At 49.1% G+C, this 16,063-nt stretch overlaps 2 protein-coding genes across 2 annotated transcripts; one reads left to right on the top strand and one right to left on the bottom strand.

Annotated features, from left to right (window-relative positions):
- Positions 1-92: 92 nt before the first annotated feature.
- Positions 93-5,067, bottom strand: naaladl1 (N-acetylated alpha-linked acidic dipeptidase like 1). The gene is made up of 19 exons (XM_003978328.3): positions 4,736-5,067; positions 4,492-4,664; positions 4,234-4,358; positions 3,411-3,530; positions 3,140-3,332; positions 2,975-3,068; positions 2,769-2,873; positions 2,602-2,687; positions 2,424-2,543; positions 2,263-2,348; positions 2,089-2,152; positions 1,798-1,865; positions 1,627-1,718; positions 1,380-1,473; positions 1,232-1,313; positions 984-1,157; positions 816-903; positions 653-745; positions 93-583 (listed from the first exon to the last, which is right to left on the bottom strand). Exons 1-19 carry the CDS (start codon positions 4,930-4,932, stop codon positions 406-408), a joined length of 2,232 nt encoding a protein of 743 aa, XP_003978377.1. The 5' UTR covers positions 4,933-5,067; the 3' UTR covers positions 93-405.
- Positions 5,068-6,076: 1,009 nt separating this feature from the next.
- Positions 6,077-11,397, top strand: erap1b (endoplasmic reticulum aminopeptidase 1b). The gene is made up of 19 exons (XM_011619661.2): positions 6,077-6,174; positions 6,496-6,998; positions 7,091-7,229; positions 7,319-7,453; positions 7,536-7,656; positions 7,734-7,888; positions 7,985-8,098; positions 8,185-8,316; positions 8,412-8,543; positions 8,735-8,818; positions 8,905-9,062; positions 9,144-9,223; positions 9,303-9,486; positions 9,567-9,723; positions 9,800-9,984; positions 10,066-10,227; positions 10,341-10,481; positions 10,573-10,654; positions 10,728-11,397. The coding sequence occupies exons 2-19, from the start codon at positions 6,508-6,510 to the stop codon at positions 10,896-10,898; spliced, it is 2,823 nt and encodes a 940-aa protein (XP_011617963.2). The 5' UTR covers positions 6,077-6,174; positions 6,496-6,507; the 3' UTR covers positions 10,899-11,397.
- Positions 11,398-16,063: the final 4,666 nt, after the last annotated feature.

Raw genomic sequence — 16,063 nt, forward strand, 5'->3', positions numbered from 1 at the left:
CTCAAATAATGTTGAACGTTTTGGTGGATCAAGTTCTGCTGACTGTAAGCGATGGTTGATTCGTGTGTGAAAGACACTGTCCTTACACAAGAAACAGAACAGCTTTTATTTATTCCCCACCTTTAACAGGATCCATCAGACCTTTTCATCACATGATTACACCACAGAAAGTAATATTTAGCTCATACAGTCAAACTTAGAATAATACAATATCCGTCCACTCTGTATAGCAAATTTAATTTAGCCAAAAATGTCAACAACTGGTTTTGGTTCCAGTTCCAGTTCCAAGTCTAATAATAAAATATGTTAATTCTGAGACAGAGAAGATGAGATTTGTGTATCTGCTCCCACTGTTTCTGTCTTTATTTTTTTTATTTCCTCAGCGATTGGGTCCTCCTCCTTCGGCTATATGACTTCCACCAGCATGTCGGCGGCACTGTTGATGGCCTGACTCAGCACCGACAGGTGATAGTGGACCTTGCCCCAGGCGCTGGGCTGACCTGGTGACTCGGCACTGGCAAAGGCATCGGCCAGACCCGGGAAAGTGGACTTGCCGGCACTACTGGAAGCCCAGATCACGTGCCTGTATAGAGGAAGGTATAGATAAAGTCTGTAGAAGAGGATTATGGGACATTCGGCGAGGGTTCCGTACCTGAACGCATATTTGTCAGGGAAGGCCAGAGGGTCCAAGAAAGCTCGGTCCAGGAGCATCAGCTGGTCGTTGATCTTTCTGACCTTCAGTGGGCTGAGAGGGGGGGTCATTTTTCTTTTTAAAAAAAAACTTGATGACCATGATTCTAAAGGATTTCTCTTACGTTTCATTCGCCAGGTCCGAACTATGGATCATCTGGTCCATCTGAGTAGCTGCCTTACGGAAGTTGGCCACCGCGCTTTGGAGAGGTTCTATAAGAGAGGAGCAGGAGCAGTTGCTTCCCTTCCTTTACGTACCCACGTCTCTAATTACCGTGTTTCCTCGCGGTTACCCATGGAGATGTTCCACGTCTGCAGCTTCTCCTGGTACAGGGACACGGCGGTCTTCAGGTAGTCCTCCAGGCTCTCGGCGTAGTCGCTGCAGTTCAACGGCAGCACCAGGCTGTCGGCCATCCGGATCAGGATGTTCCCCGCGGTCCTGGCCACCGCCTGGTGGCTGAGGAACCCTGAGGTCAAGATGCAAACGTGTGAGGAACCGAATCCACCTTTCAGGCGTAACCCGGAGCGCGGCGTCACCCACCAGGATCGATGTACTTGGAGCAGTAATCGAAGGTGTCGTACGCCGTGTGGTAGGCAGGGTAGATCCGCGCGTTCGTTTTACTCTGAAGGAAACATTCGTACGTCAGGATGTGTGAGGAAACAAACTGGCTTCCGTGGTTTGGACTTACCCTGTCGTATGTGTAGGACATGTCCAAGGCCGTTATTCCCAGGTAATGGACGAAGGCGGCGTAATCACTTCCTGCTCCTGTCAGGTATCCCATCCTGGAATCGATACACCTGATCTAAAAAGTCTGCAAACACGATCGCCTACGTGCCCTTAAGTCGTCATTAAGACGAGTGAAGCTGGGGACGAATCTGTCTGTCCAGAGTTTGACCCAGTGACCTTTAGACCCTCATAAAGTCACACCCCTTTACCTGGGAATGGTCCCGTGCTCCGGGCTGGTCCTGTTGGAATATTTGAGCCAGTTTTCATACACGGACGTTGAATCCACTCCGGGCGCGTCGACCTGCAGAAGAAACGTTTGTTCCGGTGAGCCGTTCCCGACGCAGCGCCTGCGATGGGTCCGCTCGGGGGTTTGAGCTCACCTGCTTGGCGGCTTGGAAGATGACGTTCTGCACCGACGGCATTCCCGAGGCCCTGAGGGTGGCGTTGGCTGCGGGGAGGAGACGAGTCTGTTATGGTTCCGGGTTCAGATCCTCCAGAAGGACTCAGCTAAACAAGTGGCGAAGACTAGGGCTCGGAGAAACACCCCTTTAACAGGAAGAAACCTTGAGCAGGACCAGCCTCCTACTGATGCTCCTTTTATTCCATTACGATATCATTACGTTAGCCTTTTTTCATCCTGGCAGCTAACAGCAAAGATGAAAATCTCTTACCAAAGACGGCAATGTCCACGTTGATGTAGGCAACGGTGCGTTGGCTCAGCTTGGGTAAATATTGCTGGAGTGATAAAAGAGTCGTCATAAACAAGACATAAAGAGCAAATCTAGTAATATAAAGTGATATAATAGTAATCTAGTAATATAACGACAGGCTTGACTGCTCATCACCTCTGTGTATTCGGCCGATCCAATGAGTCCGAACTCTTCAGCGCCCCAGCTTCCGAAGATGATCGACCTGCGAGGCCGCCATGTTCCTGCCTCCCAGAGCAACAGAGGTCAAACTCCACATCTGGAATAAGCGTTGGTCTTCCTTTTGACCGAGAGCTCACCCTGCTTGACCTTCGTGCCCAGCACTCTGCTCAGCTCCAGCATCACCGACGTGCCGCTGCTCGGGTCGATGGCGCCGTGCACCCAGCTGTCCCTGTGGTTGCCGTAGATCACGTACCTGTCTGCAGAGGGAAAACGGGAAGGATGTTCGCCAGACTCGGGTGGGAATCTCAGCCTCACCTGGCTCGACGCTCCCTCTGATGACACCCATCACGTTGGAGGAGTTCCTCACTTCCCCGTAGTTGCTGATGTTCATCTGCACGTCGCTGGGAAAAAGGAAAGGAAGATGCGACTCCGGGAGCAGCTGGAAAAGCTTGAAAGCCGGAACACGTCGGGCATTTTGTTACCTTTCTTTGAAGGTGGACGTGTTTTTGAATCCTGGGCCTCCATAGTTGTACTTGCAGTGGAATGAACCCTGCCATTCGTCCGGAGCGGCGTCTCCACCCAGCTCGCTGAGGTGAGCAATGTAAAAGCATAAACCAATAAAAAGCTGTTGTTCTCAAGCTGTCTTTGCTCTTGTCCATTTGTAAAGTGCACCTGCTCCAGGACAAACCAGATTAGTCTTTGGGCGTCCCCGAATCCGATTGGCTGAATTGGAATGGGAGGGATCCCTGTGATGTCCTCTGGGGAAATTCTGTACGTTTCCTCTGCAGGTTAATGAGTAGAACGGTCATTAAAGCAGCCAGTAAACACACAGGAGCAAACTTTACATTGTTACCTTTGGCAGCCAGGTAGGGGGTCAGCGGGTCTCCGTAGTTGGTGGCGAAGGCGCCTCTCTCCACGCCGGACGGCGGCAGGTACCACGAGTGAGGATATGTCTCGTTGACGTCCGACATCAGTCCGTCGTTGATGTCCAAAGGGTCGGTGTAGACGAGCACGCCCACGACGCCGTAGGGGGCTGCGTTGATGGCCTGCATGAAAACAAGTCAAGGTTTTTCCTCGCCACCGTGGACACGCAGGCGCATTTTCAGGACATCTCGTCAGCTCACTTTAGCGCCTCGTCCTGCTCCTCCGTATCTGGTGATGGCGATGGTTCCCCTCAGGTCCACCGTCTCGTTGAGATGGAGGTAGTCGCTGGGTTTCCCCTGGTTGGCGTACACCAGTTTACCCTGGAAAGCAGCAGCAAGTCAATGAACACCTTTTGTTTCTAATCTCTCTTTGACTTTATGTTTTCCAGACCAAATATTTTCTTTTCCATTGTGTCCTTGAATTTTAATTTAATTGTAGCATTCAAGGACCCTGGAAACATACTTTTTTCTCTCTTCTCAACGAGCCTGAGAACTAATCTAACTTTACAGCCCTTATCATGGCCTTCACTTCCCCTAATGCTGATATTCCCAGCCTGCTTTATTAACCACAAAGAACCAGTAAGAATCCGTAAAGTCATCAGCACTCGCAAGGACGCGCACAGATAGCTATAAATAACAATCTATAGCAATTAGAGCATTGATTACTGTTCTGAAGACTAAAAAGGGTGTTTCAGGAGTCACAAAGAGACTCAAAGGGACACCTCAATGTTATGACGTTTATAGCTCCCCTTTACATAATTTATTTTATCTCCAGCCAGAAGTTCTGTCAACACAGGCTACCTCTCACCTTATCAGTGTTTGTGTGTGTAGTAAAACACTCCCTTTGTGGAAATTGTCTCCGTATCTTCTTTTTTATTATTCTGTGTTCATTTTGTTGGGATAAATCTAGCTTCACAAATAATGAAGGTTAGCCTGGTCAGAATCCACATCCATCACCTTTGTGAACAGCAGAGTCTGAGTGATGGTGGACCTTAGAGCTCTACCTCTACCGTAAAGGTCCTACCTTTACGCGTCCAGCAGGAGAGTATGCAGCGTAGGGCTGAACCACGTCTGGATCATTTTGGTCTGAATTGGTGTAGTTTTTCTCTTTCTCTTGGACGGTGTGCAGGACCTCACCAGATGGGCTCACTGAAACGGGAAGTTCTGGGTGACTGGCCAGCGTCAGACACTTAACTCTCAGACTGGAGACTTTTAAAGTCCAAAATGAAGGTGAAAAGTCACAAAGATGTGTCGTAACCCCAGCAACAGCGCCCTGACTCACCCACTGTGACCTTGTTGGGGTTCTCGGGATCGGGGAAGGACAGGTAGACCTTGTATTCCTCCCTCCACGCTTGGTCCAGGCCCGATTCGGGATCCTGCCACCTTTTCAGCATGTACTGCACCGTCTGCTCGTCCCCGGCTGTAGTGGCCATGTGGGGCACCTTTGTCAGCTCCCTGTGGAGGAAGGTGACAATTAAGATTGAGCAAAACACTACAAACGACAGCTAAACCCTTCACAAACTTACTTCAGGTTGTCCTGGATCCGGAGGTTGTCCACCTCTGATAAAAAGGTCTCAATGAAGCTCTCGTCCACATCTTTGCTCACCTCTAACACCCAGGACGGTGGAGGGCTGCTGCTTTTGGGGATGCCATAGTGTCCAATTAAGATGCCGACTGTAAAAAGAACAGCGCAGCACAGCAGAGAGATCAAAATCTTTATCATCCTTCTTGAAACGCTTAAAGACTCAGTCCGGCTCGTCTTTGGTTCTGGGCAACAGTGCGTCCGCTGATTTCTAAATCTGTCAGATGATCAGTGTTCAGCACCGGTGCCGCTGCCAGAGTGACCTCCCATAAGAGACACTGTAAAGTTTACTCATTAATGTTTGCAGTCAAAATGGACTTTATCCCCTTTTGTTTATGCGTCGTTGGGGGGTGGGGTGGGGGGGTGTGGCGGGGGGTGGGTGGGTGGCGGTGGGGGGGGGGGGGGGGGGGGGGGGTAGCGGGGGGGGGGTTAGATCGCTTTTTGTTCCTTAAAAATATACGTCTGCAATCTTTTGCTTGGTCTCATTGCAAAATTAGCAATTGATTTGAGTATTCATGCAGCTTAAAAGTAAAATATCTTCAGTGTGTGACATTTTGACTAAAGAGTAGATAGATGGATAGATAGATAGATAGATAGATAGATAGATAGATAGATAGATAGATAGATGGATGGATGGATGGATGGATGGATGGATGGATGGATAGATAGATAGATAGATAGATAGATAGATAGATAGATAGATAGATAGATAGATAGATAGATAGATAGATAGATAGATAGATAGATAGATAGATAGATAGATGTGCTGCTTCAGGGTTCCCAGAATGCCACCATATTTAAATGTTTATGTGGAGACTTTTTTTTTTTCTAAAACTTTTTTTTTTTTCTAAAACTCAACAATAAAGTACCTTAATCCTTGTAATCAGTACCAGCCGTTATGAAATGAGTGTTCAAATTTGACTTTAGATCAAACTGTGAATCATTCACACATTTATGCAATCAGAAATCTACGCGATAACTTGTTATTACGCATACACATTTAAATAAATCAAATCCATCCATTATTGCACCAAGACGACAGTCTATTACCGCAAGAACTCTGAAAAGTGAACATTATTAAACAACTACACCATCTAGTGGTCATCGGTGTGATTGCATGTTTAAATGACGACTTCCTGTTTACTGGGACGTTTTCTTTAAAAGTCCTACTTTTAGAAATGTTCCGGTTTGATTGTAATTTTTAAATATATATAAATATAAAACCAGGAATCTATGCAGGCTTTGTTGGGTTTCAAAATAAATGGCATAAATACTCTTTTCTCAGACTTCCGTCCGTGATGAGCTGAAGGACTGAAGATCACCCAGCATGCAACTCTTTCTGTTTCACTTTCAATCTTTCTTATTTCTGCGGAGCTCGACACAGTAAGTTGACATGTTTTAGCTCTCAGGTGTCTGTTTAAAATGCTTAGACACTTTAGCCAATAAGCTCTTTTGGGGAAATGAACGTTCTCCCTCCAATGCGACTGCGGTTAAACGAATGAATGGTCTCGACAAAATCGAAAGTCTTTATGAGCCACCATTTTCAGAAATTTTGAATTCCACTAAAATTGAATTCAGGAGACATTGGCGCGCAATGGTCCCTCTCTTCATCTACAATGCCGACATTTCCAGTAATTTGACGATTCCCAGATTATCATGAGGCACTTTTAAATAAAATCAATGACTCTAACTACTGTGTTACAGACGAGGGACACCATGTTGGACAGCCCCCCCCTGCTGCTGCTGCTGCTCCTCTTTGCCTCCCCATCGGGAGCTCAGCCACCAAACCCAGAACAACACAAGGAAGTGCTGATATCCAGCAGTGGCCAGCCGTTTCCCTGGAACCACATGAGACTTCCCAAAACAGTGTCCCCCCTCCACTACGACCTGGGCATACACCCCAACCTGACCACGCTCGACTTCACGGGAGTCGTCCGTATCCAGCTGCAGGTGCACGAAGACACTGGCGTCATCGTTCTCCACGCCAAGCAGATGCAGATCACCGAGGCGCTGCTCCTGGCTCCCGAAGGCGTGCGGCCCCTCCGGGTTCTGGAGTATCCTCCCTTCCATCAGCTCGCCCTGCTGTCAGACACCCTGCTGACCAGAGGCAGGACCTACGAGGTCCTGCTGGGCTTTGCTGCCACCTTGTCCGACAGCTTCCATGGGTTCTACAGAAGCAGCTACCACACCAGCAGCGGGGCCGTCAGGTGAGAGCGCGGCTCCCTCTCCTTTAGACGTCTTTGAGATCATTCCTGGGTGCGGGACACGGTAGATGGAACGTTTCTTTCCCTTTCTTTAGGGTCCTGGCGTCCACCCAGTTTGAAGCCACCTTTGCTCGCGCGGCCTTCCCCTGTTTTGACGAGCCAGCTTTTAAAGCCAAATTCACCATCAGGATCATCCGGGAGCCTCGCCACATAGCTGTTTCCAACATGCCCACTGTAGGCGTGCGGTTAGCTTGTCTTCCGACATGTTTGGGGTCTGCGGGATTGATTAAGGGTTAGTCTAACGTCTCCTTTCTGTGTCTCAGGTGAAAACGGTGGCGTTGCCGGGCGGCTTGCTGGAGGATCACTTTGACACCACGGTGAAAATGAGCACCTACCTGGTTGCGTACATCGTCTCCGACTTCCTGTCTGTGAGCAGGACCACGCAGCGTGGCGTGAAGGTGAGGAGACTGATGAAAACGTCCATCACCCGTCCACCCCCCCCCCCCACCACACTTCACACTGTAAATGCTGTAATTGTAGATTTCAGTCTACGCCGTACCGGAGAAGATCGACCAGACAGCCTTCGCCCTGGACACTGCCGTCAGGCTCCTGGACTTCTACGAAGACTACTTCGACATCCCTTATCCTCTTCCCAAACAGGGTCAGTGGAGATATGGGAGGAGCGTGGCGCCGGGCCACCGCAGCAGCCGCAACTTTAGGTTGTCCTTCTCCCTGCAGATCTGGCAGCTATCCCCGACTTCCAGTCTGGGGCGATGGAAAACTGGGGGTTGACCACCTATCGAGAGACGGCCCTCCTCTACGATCCCGACAAATCGTCCCCTTCGGATAAACTGGCCATCACCAAGGTGATCGCGCATGAGCTAGCACACCAGGTAGCCGACGTTTCATCACTTCCAAGTAAATGAATTGTTCTCACGGTGGAAGATCCAGTTCCGTTTCTGAGACTCGGGTTCCGTTTCTGTGTCCAGTGGTTTGGAAACCTGGTGACGATGGAGTGGTGGAACGACCTGTGGCTCAACGAGGGTTTTGCCAAGTTCATGGAGTTCATTTCCGTCAACGTCACCAACCCAGAGCTGCATGTGGTGAGCGAATGAATTCCTTGACTAAGATTTACTGTTGAGACTCCAATAAAGCAGGAATAGTTGGATGATTGGAAGCTGTGTCCCAGGATGACTTCTTCTTGGGGAAATGCTTTGAGGCCATGGAGGTGGACTCCCTCCCCTCCTCCCATCCTGTCTCCACTCACGTGGAGAATCCCATGCAGATCCAGGAGATCTTTGATGATGTCTCCTACGACAAGGTCAGAACCTGTGGACTGGGATAAACCGTTCAATCCCGGTGTGTTGGAGTCCATAATAAACCAGTCAGCTTTAATAACCCTTCCTGGTTTTCCAGGGAGCGTGTATCCTGAATATGCTGCGGGACTTTGTGACTCCTGAGGCGTTTGAAATCGGCATCATCCGATACCTCAGACGCTTCAGCTACCAAAACACCGTCAGCCGACACCTGTGGGAGAGCCTGACGGACGTGAGTGCTCACGTGCACACGCGCGGGCGTGCGTGCGTGCGGTTCAGAGATTAGAACTTGCCTAAAAGACGCGGCAGGACCTAATTTGTCCGTTAAAGACGGGATTTTTAAAGTCAAAAGTTGTTTTCCCAGTATGAGTGTGCATGAGGGTTCACATCTGACTGTTTGTTGTTGGGTCGGGTCTTTACCAGCTCTGCAGCCCAGATCTTCTGGACCAAGGAGACAGGAAACATACGGAATTCTGCTCCGCTCGGAACCGTCCCTCTGGAGCTTCCGTAAGTTTGGTCCGCGTTTTTAAAAAAAAAAGCCGCGTTTGCTGTTGACCACGTGCACGTCACAGGGTTGTATTTTGTGCGTGCAGAAGTGGTACTCTGGCGATGAGCTGGACGTCCAGGCCATCATGGACACCTGGACACTGCAAGAGGGTTTCCCGCTGGTCACTGTAGAGGTCAGAGGTCGCGAGGTCCGGCTCAGCCAGGAGCGTTACCTGAAGACAGACGAGCCCTCCCTCACTGACGGGTAAAAACAGACTCCTGTCTTTCCCGTAGGGGACTGCTTGTTTTTCCGACGTGTCTCCTACGTGTCCACGTGTCTCGATAGATTCCTCTGGCAGATCCCTTTGACCTACGTGACCAGCGCCTCCAGCACCATCCGCCGCTTCCTCCTGAAGACAAAGACGGGTTAATATCGACGTTAAACTCTTGATCATTGAGGAAATCTAGAAGTGAAACACGTCTTTGTCCATCCGTCTCCGTGCAGACGTCCTCTACCTCCCCCAGGAGGTGGACTGGGTGAAGTTCAACGTGGACATGAGTGGCTACTACATGGTCCACTACGAGGGCGACGGCTGGAACGCCATCATCAACCTGCTGCAGCACAACCACACGGTGCTGACCAGCAACGACCGGGCCAGCCTCGTCCACGACGTCTTCCAGCTGGTCAGGTCCGTCGGAAGAAGCGGCACAACGTCCCGGAACGTGGAATTCCCGCCGCTCCGTCCTTCACTCCTGTCTTTTGTTGCAGCGTGGGGAAGGTGAGGCTGGACACGGCTCTGGAACTGTCCCTGTATCTGTCCAGAGAGACGGAGACCATGGCTGTGACCCAGGGCTTCCAGGAGCTCGTACCTCTGTACAAGCTGATGGAGAAGAGGGACATGGCTGCTCTGGAGAACCGGATGAAGGTTAGAACACAGGCCAGCCGTGGACCACACCACCGTTGCTCTTTTGCTTCCTACACATTCCGTGCGCGTTTTCCAGAGCTACATCGTGGATTTGTTCCGCGGCCTGATCGATCGGCAGGAGTGGACTGACTCCGGATCAGTGTCGGAGCGAGTTCTGAGGAGCTACCTGCTGCTGTTCGGCTCCGTGAGGAACTACCCTCCCTGTGTGGAAAAAGCCACCCAACTCTTCAACGCGTGGAGGGCCTCTGGTGGCCACATGAGGTCAGGGGTCGCCGCCCCCCCGTGAGCGTTAAAACTGTGAGACCGTTAGCGACAGCTAACAGGGAACTGATTTGTCCTCAGCCTCCCGGTTGACGTCACCATGGCGGTGTTTACCGTTGGAGCCCGAACGCCGGAGGGGTGGGACTTCCTGTTTGAGAGATACCGCACGTCCCTGCAGATGTCCGTAAAAAGCCGCATGAAGGTCGCGATGGCGTTCAGCCCGCTGCAGGGCAAGCTCACCAGGTGGGTGCGGCACGTCACACCCCCACTAGCATCTCCCACCGTTCTAAACACAGCACCTCCTCCTGACATCTGATCATTAAATGCGCTCGATCTTCCCGTCCCCGCGTCTGAAGGATGATGGAGCAGAGCCTCCGGGGCGAGGTGATGAAGCTGCAGGACCTCCCGGACGTGCTCGTCACCATCAGCAGGAACCCTCATGGCTACAAACTAGCCTGGGACTTCCTGCGAGCCAACTGGCACACTCTGATCAAGAAGTGAGTATGACCCGTGATGCACCTGCGCACTCATTTCGAACTTTAGACTCCGCTGGTAGATGAAATAAAACTCTTTCCTGGATCGTCACAGGTTTGATTTGGGCACGAGCCTCGTCGCCTACATGGTGAACGGAGTCACCAACCAGTACTCCACCACTGAGATGCTAGACGAGGTAAGCGAGGGGGGGGGGGGAAGCGTCGACGCAGGAGTGTGCGGGCTTGTAAATGTCGCCGCTCTGTGCTCAGGTGAAGCTCTTCTTTGGCTCCTTAACCGAGGAGACGGGCTCGGAGATGAGGTGCATCCAGCAGACCTACGAGACCATCGGGGACAACATCCGCTGGATGGACGCGCACCTCCCTCATCTGCAGGCCTGGCTGGACAAACGCAGCAGCCACACGGTGCACGAGGATTTATAGTGCCAGCTGTGCACGAGGTGACTCCGCCCAGAAGGGTCCTGTCACAGCCCAGCTGGGAGTTCAACCCAAAACAAACAAGAAGCTGATGCAGAAGAACTTAAAAGAGCTTCTTCTTATTCTTAATGATGATCACACTCCTGAGCGCGGATGCGGACGCGCTGGAAATCGGTTTAAACGTCTCTATTTTTTCTCCTTCGCCCCTGAAATGTGACAGGAGCCTAATCTGGTTGTAGGAACCCCTCAGTGATGTCATCGGTCAGCGCTGCTGCTGCGAGCCCCCACTGCCGCTCGTCTTTTCTGTGGAACTGCTCACATCTGATTGATTCCAATGCGATGGCCACGATCGGGACTTTGGTTTATTACAGGTGCTTTTTTATGAGCAATTTTCAGAGCAGCTTTACTGGTCTGGAAAATGAATGACAAATTGTCTCTGACATTGTGTTTCCACCTCTGTTTTGTCTTGCCGGGGCCGTTTGTAAAGCAGCAATGAACCATCTTGAGTCTTGAGTCCAGATTCTTTCCTCTCTCGTGATCTCACAGTATTGGATCTGTTACTCTGCTAGCATAAAAAAAGCTAAATGTGTAAACTTTAACTTTAAAGGAGGGACCAAGCGGCCGTCGGAGCTAAAACCCGGTTGAATCATTTCTTCTCTCAATTTTGCCAGTATGGACTCTGCTCGAGTAAACATGGAAGGAACAAACTCTCACAAACAATTCTTCCTGTACAGACTGAGACTTTCTGCTGGACTTGATCTTGGGTCCCTGAATCCAGATGGACTGCCAGGTCTCAGGTGTCTGTCACTTTAAATTTTTTCCAACGCTGCCATAAAATCCACCTGAAGAACCTTCAGCAAAGACTAATAAACCAATGCTAAATGCTAAAGCTAATAAAATAGACATGCACACGCATACGTTCATATTCCCTCAACAGTGTGTGTAATAGATACAAAGAACCCTGAAACTGATTTTGAAAGGTGATTCAGAGGCTGATAAACATGCGGGGCTTTGCACTTGCTCTCTCTCCCTGACACACACACACAGACACACACACGTGTGCACGCACGCTCACGCCGCCCACCTTGGCAGCACACCCACAATAGAAAGTGTACTCTGCTCCACTGAGTTTTCCATCACAGTCACACGCCTGAGACGAGCCGACCGGAGGTAAGAGCCTGAAATTCTTCTTCTTCTTGTTCTGTTTTTTGTTCCTGAACCTGAACCCTCGGTGAGTGTCCCCCCCCCCACGACCCCTCATTGGGGACTCTTTGTTTAGTTCTTGTAGACTTGGCCCTCTGCTCCACCGGGTCGTGTGGGCTGAATTTTGACTTCACCTGCCTCTCATGTGATTTCTCCGCTCTACTTTGTACCGTTTATTCCTCCCAGATTGTATTAACGACCAGTTATGGGATGGAAATCATGTAGCTGTAATCACCAGACAGCAGCGCTTCAATATAGATCTGTTTATTTTAGCTGTTACCAGTTTAAGCAGCTCATAGGCGGAAAACCTCAGGAAAAAGAAATCCTGATGTTGGATTTTAACAGGAAATCTGAAATCGCATCAGTTTGGTCTCATCACTAGAATCTGTAGCTCATCAGAAAGTGAATCGAGGAGCGTTTTGAAGGAACCCAACTGGGGTTTTTTAGGCGTGGGACTGGACCAAGCAGCAACTGGACTCAGGAATCCAGGAATAAATACCAAACCCCCCAATGAGCCGTCATTAGTGACCCCGGCGCTCCTGCCAACAACCCTCTTTGATCGAGACACCTTTGACAGGTAGAGCGAGTTAAAGCCGGTTCAGCCTGGAACACACGTGATGTTCGTCACCGGTCTCAGCACAGCCATAAAATATCCTCAGACTAAACATTTATGGGTCTTCAGGTCAAAGTATATTTCCAGGAGCTCCAGGAACACTGATGGACTTGTGACGTTTTATCCTCCTCAGATTCCCACTGAGCTTCCTGCCCCCCCCGGTCTGTTGTGCTCCACTGAGAGATCCTCCACACACCTCTAACCATGAGTGATGACTTCTTCCCCTTCCTAGAGTAAGACACGCTCCTCTCTCTCCTCTATCATCTGTGTCAGAACCTGTCTGATCCGGGGTCTGGGTGACGTTCCTGCTCCTATGTTGCTGTTTTTGACTTCATCTTGTTTTCATTTGACACAGTGGAAAATGGTTCAAATTTGGAATCTTGCTAAAGTGATGTTTACACTTGAGTCATAATTCCTGGTCATTGTGGTGTTTACACCACATTAGTGACACATTTATTCACTTATTCAGCGCCTGACTGAAGAGTCGGACTCAAGCTTCTCTCTTCTCCAGTCATAAGTTCATGTAATCATCCGTGTCTGTTGGCTAAAGGAGCAGCTATCTGTAACAGGACAGTAAAGCCGCATCCTCGGTGACCTCCACCATGATAAAGCTGTTGTATAAGAGCTCCTGAGGTCAGGGCTAAGGGGGAGCGGTCTGCTTCTTCATCATCCTCAACCTCCTCTTCTCCTTCAAGCATCTTCCTGGGCATCCTGGGCGTGGGGCTCTCCATCCTGTTCTGCAGCAGCTTCTGCCGGGCCTGCCACCGTTACAGGGAGGCGCAGATGGAGCGGGAGGCATGGCGACGCACCGCCCACGACGGGCAGCCCCCTTCTATATATTTCATCCCCTTCCCTGGAAACTTATCGCACCGCGACGCGGAGGATCCCAGCAGGGACCCCCGCTACAGCCAGGACCACCCGCCACCACAGTACAGCGCCGTCAGCTGCGGGCCCCCGCCTTCCTACAGCGAGGTGGGTCGAGTGCCACAAAAACCCGAAATGCTCCTGAAATTCCGCTCCTGAAATTTGTGTCTATTCACAGCTGGGATTCAAACCCGAGGATCTCCCTCCCGCCTACACGGAAGACGCCCCCGCGGTGCTGCCCGTCACACCCCCGCCTCACACCCACGAGGTTCGGCCACAAACACAATAACGGGAGCATCACAGCGCACCTGTGCTGACCTCACACACACCTTGTTTCCTGCCTGGCACGCTGGCACTCTCCCCCCCCACACTTTTTGAATGACAGTGAACGCACCACGAGGAAACGGTCTGCAGAGGCGACACATTTACAGGCGCGAGCGCCAAAAGGAGCCTCTGAAACGTGTTCGCTGAGCCGCCCAAGAGATAAACAGAATCTATGCACGTGATTTTTTTATACGCCTCTGGAACACTATGTGCAATTTAAGGAAATTCAAAATGAGCTCCCGTAAAATGGGGACTTTGATTTAATGAGAGCGGCTTCCTGAAAGCCAAACAGCTGCTTTTTGTACAATTGCGCACGTATTTATATTTGGCTTTAATTCAGAAAAAGAAAAGACTGTGATATCTGTATGTACAGTTTATATGTATATGAGGAAGGAAGTATTTTAAGGGAATAAAAATCATGTTTTCTTATTTCCTTTTTATTTGTTGAGTGGAGGGATGCACATCCGTGATTTGGGTTGTTTTTTAAGGATTATCGGGGCTTTTTTTATTTTATTATAGTAACAACAGACAGACACACGGGAGGAAAAAACTGCTAAACGTCTTCAGAATCTCTGTTTTTGACAAATGCTTTGTCATTTTACACACGCAATCAAGAACTTTATGGTGATCGGACTGAGATGTGCTGGTCTATGTCAGATCATGTAATTCAGAACCAGCGGTGATAGAATTTCAATGGGAGGGCAAAGGTCGGCAGCCGAGCGGAGATAAGGCAGCAATTGAGAGGGACATACGGTGTGTTTTCCTCTATCGTGCAGACTGTTGCAACATTCTGTACCGGCGTTGCTGCCTCTGCCTCTTCCACGTTCTGTTAAAAAACACCAACCATGTCGACATGTTCTGTGTTCTGGGATCAGCATCGGGCAACATTTGGGATGTCTGAGGTGAGCAGGAGAGCCAGGAATTTTATATGCGGGGGGGGTTTGGAACTAGACCTCCTGGTGGTGCTGCCTTAAAGTTTGGCCCAGTATGAAGGGCTGACATGCAGCAGGTCATTCCTACCTGCGGCCTGACCTTATCTCTGCTCTTTGTTAACTAATATTTAACTAAGCAGCTTTCTTTCCCCCCTCAGTAAAGGATCAGCTGTAATCAATTGTTGACAATGTTGCCTTTAGGCAGCATTTCAAATCTATAAATGTCTCCTCTGTTTTAATGCCTACTGACTGAAACTAACCCATTCTCTGGCTCCTCTGAATACGCAAGACCTGGTTTTAGCTGGTGGAGGTAATACACAGTGTGACCAGCAGAGGGAGACATATCCACTCAAGAATGTTTTTTTTTTTTAATTTTTGAAAAAACTTATCACATTTAAATTCACAGAGGAAGTAAAACTCATCGTTCCAAAACCTGGTTTAATGTTTCAATAACCTTTAATATTATTGGAATCGTAAGAGAACACAAAAACATGTGAGGTAATGTCAATGTGCAATTCAGACAGTGCCAGAATTGATAATGAAAATCATACTTAAATTTGGTTGCCCTGCAAAAATAATAAAGTTGTTAAAACATATTTGCTGCATTTTTAAAGGTTTTTCTAATGAAGCAGCTGACAGTTAACCTTTGGCCCCACCGAGGTCATTAAAGACAAAGGATGAAACATTTTAGTTTAAAAAAAACTCGTTAGAACAACCATTCACCTTTGAAGTGAAATAATAAATAAATGAATAAATAAAGTGAAATAAAGTTCAATTTTTTCCATTATTAAATTTTTTCTGCCTCGCGTTTCCTATAGGATGTTTTTAAACAGAAGATGCCAAAACATCTAAAAATGCCAATTCTAAAATGTCCTATTTAGGAAGTCTTTGTGTGTGTTTGCACTGCTGGACAGGGGTGGTAACTTTGGAACGGGACGGGTGTTTGTTGATGAAAAACATTCCTCTGTGTGTGTGTGTGTGTGTGTGTGTGTGTGTGTGTGTGTGTGTGTGTGTGTGTGCGTGTGTGTGTGTGTGTGTGTGTGATACACTACAGTTTAGGATATCCCAGGTCTGAAGATGCTCCTTCTCCTCTGATCAGTTTACTTTTTGAAAATCTTGTTCTTTCCTAATTTTAACTTTGCTTTAACAAACTGTGACTCAGTCACCAAAACATGTATTCTAACATATTCCTAATGTGCTCTAAATAATCCCTAGAAAACATCGTCAGAGCAGTT

Source organism: Takifugu rubripes, chromosome 21 (genome assembly GCF_901000725.2).
Source record: "Takifugu rubripes chromosome 21, fTakRub1.2, whole genome shotgun sequence".
Lineage (NCBI taxonomy): Eukaryota > Metazoa > Chordata > Actinopteri > Tetraodontiformes > Tetraodontidae > Takifugu > Takifugu rubripes.

Coding starts and splice junctions, on each gene's coding strand:
- erap1b (XM_011619661.2), top strand. CDS start 6,508: ATGTTGGACAGCCCCCCCCTGCTGCTGCTGCTGCTCCTCTTTGCCTCC. Junction 7,454..7,535: donor CCACGCAGCGTGGCGTGAAG/GTGAGGAGACTG, acceptor CTGTAATTGTAG/ATTTCAGTCTACGCCGTACC. Junction 7,889..7,984: donor CGCATGAGCTAGCACACCAG/GTAGCCGACGTT, acceptor TTCTGTGTCCAG/TGGTTTGGAAACCTGGTGAC.
- naaladl1 (XM_003978328.3), bottom strand. CDS start 4,932: ATGATAAAGATTTTGATCTCTCTGCTGTGCTGCGCTGTTCTTTTTACA. Junction 4,359..4,491: donor CCCCAACAAGGTCACAGTGG/GTGAGTCAGGGC, acceptor TTCCCGTTTCAG/TGAGCCCATCTGGTGAGGTC. Junction 746..815: donor TCGGACCTGGCGAATGAAAC/GTAAGAGAAATC, acceptor CCCCCCTCTCAG/CCCACTGAAGGTCAGAAAGA.